Source organism: Zerene cesonia, chromosome 5, assembly GCF_012273895.1.
Source record: "Zerene cesonia ecotype Mississippi chromosome 5, Zerene_cesonia_1.1, whole genome shotgun sequence".
Classification (NCBI taxonomy): domain Eukaryota; kingdom Metazoa; phylum Arthropoda; class Insecta; order Lepidoptera; family Pieridae; genus Zerene; species Zerene cesonia.
This window is the reverse complement of record NC_052106.1, coordinates 4,878,664-4,885,677: the sequence shown is the minus strand read 5'-3', so window position 1 is coordinate 4,885,677 and position 7,014 is coordinate 4,878,664. Positions and strand designations below refer to the sequence as shown.

Genomic DNA, 7,014 nt, shown 5'->3' with positions numbered 1-7,014 from the left:
TCGAAACGTCGGGTTAATAATATAATGAATAAATCGCGTTTAAAATCCGTTGAAAAGTTTTTAATTTCTAAACAAATATTTTGATCGATATGTACCATAATATATACAATTTTAGTAAATCGGGGTGGCATAGGTAATATTGGGTCACCCGTATAACTAGGTCGGGGCCCAGCGCTCGGAACAAAGCTGAATATGTTAAAATAGTGCCTAAAAAGACAAAATGGAAAATAGTGTAATAAAAGACATCTGTGCTAAATATCATTTAGGTAAAAATTTTATTGACTTAACTGTAAAAAAGAAACAGGGTAATATAATACGACTGAAATATAGATGTATTAGGGAAATACGTAAGCACCTATAGTTGAATATTCAAGTCTGGTGATTTCACGCGAATAAATCTGTGATAAATATGTGTATATTGCAAATTGTTTCCAGCTATATGTATTACACGTTGATTTATTTTATATATTACAATTAATCTTTTTTATTATGGTAATTACCTATAATATTTTATCTTCTTACAGTGTAGATTTATTGATGAATGTTCATTAGAGTTGTTATGATAAAGAAGTTTATTCCAATTTAATAAATCAAAGCCAGGATTTCCAAAGTACAAGTCACGAGTAGGTAATAAGTACCTTATGACGATAGCTAGATATATACTTTCTTAATTGTTTGTCCTCTCTCATTATTTGGCAATCATGTTCTTCCCATTATCACTTAGTTTATTTTTCGGTCAGCGAATTTATCATGAAGTTGTGACCAATTTAGATTAGGGACCTACAGGTCATGATAATATTGTACAAAGGAATACGGCATCAATAATTATTATGATATCTACCCTAAACAATACATTTATTTAAAAATCAATGATAAATTACATACAAGTTCTTGTTCAAAACACTGACAATTGTACAAGTTTGGTTCGTACATACATACATACATAAGAACTCCATTAAAAGGAGAGACGTTTTTTAAAAACCCATTGAGCAAAACTATTTAGAATCTAAGCTAATTTTCGATCAACCAGAACATATTAATTAAAAAACTAGGAACGCAAGTTAATATACACCAAAGTAATCGCTAGGTACCTAACTTAATATTGAACCACGCTGAAATGACTTTAATATTATGTTGATCGTTATTCGCAGCATGTTTAATGTATCTTTTATTACGTCTATACACAAGTTGTTTTAGTAGTCTTTATCTTGAAGTGACCCATCAAGCTGCTAGAAACTGATAAGAACCGCAAGGGTCAGTGGGTGTTCCGCAGCCATTTTGTTCAGTGACATCTTGGTCGCCATCTCTTTTAGTCGTCTTTGTGGTTAATCTCACTTTCTCTGTTAACTCCTTTTTTGTACTTTGACTTTGCGATTTCATGGTGCTGTCCAGTGCATTGAATTTGGATATCAGTTCCATTTTCTCTAACGGCTCAATTATTTCGAGCCCTAAACCTGAAGCTTTCAATACTCAATCGGTAAAAGATTTCATCTTTACCGTGTGTAAAGGTATGATGTTAACCAAGTTCTTATTAACGAAAATTATTAAAATTGTAATCCTTATTGTCTAGTTTGAAATATTACCAAAAATATATTCTATTCGGTCAAAGCAAATACGCATTGTAATTCTTGAGTCGTGTCGTAAATTTATATCATGCAATCATATACCTACTATATCCATAAATGAAGGATATTTATCTTAGGTTATTACCCTTATTGAGGAACTATTAATCTGGCTGCTCCAATACCAATCAATAACTAATACATATTAAAATGTACAATTTCAGCTTGTGAAGAGAAAATGGCAGCCATACCACCATCCGCTTTCTCAGCCGCTCGTATTCGAGAAACGCAGCGAGATATGAAAGTTTCTAACATAAAAAAAGGAGTGGAACCTATGAAGTTTTTCAACACTAAATGTAAGATAACTATAAATCTTATAAACTATAGAACAGCATCATAAATTATAGGTAGGAACATAATTTAGAGGCCGGAATATAAAGACCAGTGAAACAGATTAATTGCTTGTATGCACAGTGAATTATACATATTTTACCAATTGTACTTTCATACACGTTGCGTACTTGCCATGTCTGTATTTCCACAACGTAGGTGCATACATAGCTGTAGCTGGCACACCTGCATCAGCCTCAGTAACCGTTGAGCATGCATTCTGAGAAATTGGAAGTCAGTTATAGAATCTTTCGGAAACTAACAACCAAGTGTGTGGGTGACCATTTCATTTTTATAAACAGAGCAACTCAGATTTTTGTTCGTTTTAACTTAAAACATATCGTGACATAATTAATTCAAAAAAACAAGCAATTTTTTTACACAAATCTAGTAAAAAAGCGAGTAGGTACATAGACATACAGGTGACAATTCGACAGTTAATAGCATGCTACCGCCTCCTCTCACGTCATGTAAATCATCTACATGCTTGCCAGATACAGGCATGCTTACCTGGCATGGCGTATAGCTGTTGCGGGCAAGGAGCTGGTATGCAATTGTGCAAGGTACGGGCAAGTGTATTCCCGGCTTTGTGTTAATTTGATTAATATACGTACTATAAGCAATATATAAAATGGGCAATGCATTTAAAATATATCTATTCTATATTTCAGTAATGGAGCTGACGCCGCTCAAATACAACAGCAAGTTGATGAATAGCATTTGGGGGTTTTATAACCGCTATTCGCCGCACAATGTTAAGAAAATCAATGATGCATTTACTTTCAATCCGGAATTGCAGCAGTAAGTTTATTAAGTGATATTGTTTTATTTTCTTGTATACTTTGATTTAAAGATCCAATATCCAGAAACTGCTTCGAAATAATTTAATTGATCACCGAGGAGACACGAAACATTTCCACTATCCATTGCCTCATTAGAATATCTCTCTATAATCTATATCGCTAAGCGTAATATTATCACCACTCAAACTCAAAATCAGTTGTAGGTATTAATATTTTGTCAAATATTATTCATCTATAAAATAAAAAAGGCATATTGGTACCTGAGCCAGCAACAGACTTTATAGCAAACTTCTTCAGGACTTAAAACTTAAACAATGATTAAGATACATTACATACATCAAGAATTGTGACCGTCCGCTCTGTTGGTGTGACCTGCTAAGCAGAACGTTAAAAAACAATTCCATCCGGGTTGAAAATTGTCATATTAGATAGTGGGTTACCAATATCTTCAAGATATTTAAGTCATCAGTAATAGGGTTATGGTTATAGGGTGGTGCATTCGTCGTCAGTTGGTCATACTTGTGGAAAAAACGTGCTGGTGATGTGCTTCTTGCTTTCTTTAATAGAATAGGTTTTCTCTAAATTGTAAAACTTTAAAGCCAAAGTGAAGTGGCGGAAAACAGATTTTTCGTGGTGGTCACTGCTGCTCAACCCACCAACGGATGTGCAGCTGACGATCACCATGCTTCATCGGGCTTAATGCGTCACTTCTATTAATCCTTGTATAAGTTTTCAGTTCGGAAGAAATGATTGACAGAATTTGCGCCTGGCTTGCGAACCAGTGACAGATAGTTCTTTACTCTACGACTTTACCTTAACCCGTACTAGAATAATAATTGAAAGTTCAAGCTTTAACTTAGATATCACCTTTTTAAGATTCTACAAATCTGTTGATAATATTTTGGTAGTCAGAAAAATTATTACTATTCGCCCAGACTGTTTCATATGTCAATCAAGATAACAGACAAAATCGTAAGATAAAAATAGATGGATATTTTTTAACATTCTACTTTCAAATACATGTACGTGCGTTAATTTCTTAACGCAAATATGGCATACCCTAATTTCAGTATATATTTCAGAGGGTCTGCTTGTGTAGATAGTTGTAATAGGTTTCTTTGAGTAGGTTGCCCTAATTCGTTACTGATCCATCCCTCTGTAGAATGTTTTTTACTGAGTTATAAATTTGTATATTATGGCATTTAAAAGTAATTATGACTTTACTTAACGACATGAGATCCAGCCTCGTTTTGTAATGTTGTTATGGTATTGACATAACAATTTTATATCATGCATACATTTTAAAAACGCTTATAGTTACGAGATACTAGCAATAGCCTTTTTATGTTATAAGGTTGTTCATGTACATCGATACCAAGTATTATGTTGCAGTCAGATGTAATTAAAGTACGCACATAGTTTGTAACATGACATTTCGATGCGTAGGTAAACAATTACTTTTAAAACAACCGCTTACTTCGTTATGTGTGAGCTGTAAAAAATGTCTGTAGTGTTTACAATTCTTTAATCAAGTAGAAAACAATACATTTTACTAATAAATCTTATATTTTACTATTGGTTGGTAAAGCTAGTTACCGGGGAAATTATAAAGTTGACTAGATTCTATTACGTTTTCTGGCGCTCATGATTGTTTTACCGATTTATCATTATATTATTTTGTTTTTAAAAGTCAAAATTATGTTTTAACAAATACAGCGGTTACAGGCACGCCTTTAGCATAGTTAACAGTTCACACGTTACCTACATTTATCAATAAGCGAAGGTTGATACCGACGGCTTGGTGACCATCTTGCCTCAGTGACATCGTTTATGCAAATAACTATACCAAGTTACACGAATGAACAGCATTCTTAGAAGAGCTGAGCCGAATTGCTAATATTATATTAGGTTTAATGAATTACATACAACCCTGTAATATGTATCTGTTGCCTAAACGCTAAAGGCAGAGGATAAATAATTAAATATTTATGATACTTCAATAACTGCGCTGTAATTTTTTAACGTTAGTTTAATCTAATTATATTATTATTAATTAGCCACTCGCCCCGGATTCGCACGGGTGCAATAATACATGGTAATTATACCTATAAACCTTCCTCTAGAATCACTCTGTCTAAAAGGACAGGATCAGCACACAGACACACAGACGGAGGAAAGCTTCTTTGTTTTATATTATGTAACGATATCACTGGTCTCTATCCTCAATCTCAAAGCAATCTTTGTTTTTACAGATCTGCTGCTAATTCCGCCAACAAGAACGAAGCGAAGATTACATTGCCACCTTCGAAGCTGGATAATGTATGGGCTACAATTAATGTTTCTCAATCTCATTAATATTACATTATGTATTAACAATGTACATTATATAGATCATTATACTCCTATTCATTGTACAATAAATTTTTATGTAAGCAAGAGCGTTCAATGGCGTTTGATTTTGACTACCTTGATCCCATTGATTACTTATCTAATACATACATGGGTGAACACGATGGAGAAAAAAATATGTGGCTAGGTATAAGATAACAAAACGAATAGATATTCTTTTTAAATTCTTCAATAGAAAAACGTACTCCTAGAAATTTGTGTACCTTGTGATTGATAATTTATCTTTAAAGTTATCAGAGCTTTATCTTCTATTTAACTAATCTGCCTTGTAGCTTTGCCCGTCAGTATTATTGCGCGGAATCAAACACGTTTTGTCTCCTATAATTTGAAAGCTAATAATTTATTATATAATACTTATATAATAACTTTTTTAACAAAACACTAATCCGTTTGTCTTTATATTGTCAGAACTAGACCAAATTTAAGAGGAGACCACAAGGGAAGCACCATCTTTAAAAAAAAATCATAATTATCGGTTTACCCATAGGTAGCACAAAGCCAAAATAATCTGTTGCATCGATAAACTCCTCCCTTTTTGATGTCGGTAGATTATGATTTAAAATAGTAATGCACCACATAAAGACTTATTTCCATAACCGTGATAATATATTAATGTTACAAATGTTGCGTTAAAAATCATTATTCATAACATTAAATTAGAATTTAAAAAACCCTCAACCATTTTGTGTTGTTGGCCACTTATGAATTTGATATTTTACAATGTGTTTCACACTTACTGTTTACTCATTTGATACCCATATTTAGAGGGCAATATTTTCACATTTTTGTATAGCACTATGCGGATTATTAATTTCCATGTATATGGCATAACAAGCCCGTGAAATTAAATCCGTGAAAAAGAAAATATCATATGATCAAATCCATATATCATATAACCGAAACATACTTCCTCTACTTACTTAGTTAAAAAGTTTACTTTTTAACTCTCACTGGACTAAGTTGGACAGTTTACAATTGACAGCATGGTACTGAATGCAATTTTATTATGACACTCTATCATTCTAAAGAGGTCTCTGGTAACGTCATTTGACCCATCAATTTTTTAATACGGACAGGTAGTCTATGTAGACTACCTGGAATACACATGTGTGTATTCCAGTTCAGGTTCAGGGTCCCCCTCTAACTCATCTTACTTAGATAGCCAGAATGGAGATAATATAGAACTTTATGCTCAGGGTGGAAGGGTCTAATGACAAAATAACCTTGAAGCCTAATCATCGCCCCATTACCATCAATTTCTGGTACTACTACCAATAAGTCAGCGTCTACCAAAAAAAAAAAAATAGTTCAAAACGTCCATAGATCCAAACTACCTGTAGGAGTCCCACAAAACATTAAAACTATCTAAAGAGATTCTGCATAGTAGACCTTGTCGGAAATTTTGTATTTGAGAGATAGTAGCGGATAACAATCACTCAATATCACAGTGTTACTTGGTAACAGTTACATTGGTTTAATTTCTTTAACATAAATTGCTTCCCTTACTGTATAATAATTAACTGTGGCTGGTCAAAACCATTAACACACTTTGTCTGTTATATTTTTTTACTAATGGATATCTAAAATAGGATTTTTATTATATCTTCTTCTTTTTTATCTTATATTTAAAAATCAATTGCTGTTTGTTAGTCTCGCTAAAACTTGAGAACGGCTGAATGGATTCATCTTATTTTAGTCTTTATATGTCCGTTGAGGACTAGGGAAGGTTTAAAAGGTGAGAAGATTAAGAAAAATATGTCAAAACAATATTCTATGGCGTTGCGAAGTTCTCCGGGACAGTTAATTAGACATAATAAATATTTAGGTAATTGTTACAATAAAACATAAAA

The 7,014-nt window shown here is 32.9% G+C and overlaps 1 protein-coding gene across 1 annotated transcript; it reads left to right on the top strand.

Moving 5' to 3' along the window:
• The first annotated feature begins 1,191 nt into the window (after positions 1 to 1,191).
• Positions 1,192 to 5,191, top strand: LOC119840021. Its single transcript, XM_038366510.1, has 4 exons — positions 1,192 to 1,508; positions 1,787 to 1,918; positions 2,624 to 2,753; positions 5,008 to 5,191. The coding sequence occupies exons 1-4, from the start codon at positions 1,379 to 1,381 to the stop codon at positions 5,108 to 5,110; spliced, it is 495 nt and encodes a 164-aa protein (XP_038222438.1). The 5' UTR covers positions 1,192 to 1,378; the 3' UTR covers positions 5,111 to 5,191.
• The last annotated feature ends 1,823 nt before the right edge of the window (positions 5,192 to 7,014 follow it).

What these genes read in the sequence shown, in the direction of transcription:
- LOC119840021 (XM_038366510.1), top strand. Translation starts at nt 1,379, where the DNA reads ATGGTGCTGTCCAGTGCATTGAATTTGGATATCAGTTCCATTTTCTCT. An exon ending in GAAGTTTTTCAACACTAAAT is followed by an intron (nt 1,919 to 2,623) that starts GTAAGATAACTA and finishes TCTATATTTCAG; the next exon opens with TAATGGAGCTGACGCCGCTC. An exon ending in TTCAATCCGGAATTGCAGCA is followed by an intron (nt 2,754 to 5,007) that starts GTAAGTTTATTA and finishes TTGTTTTTACAG; the next exon opens with ATCTGCTGCTAATTCCGCCA.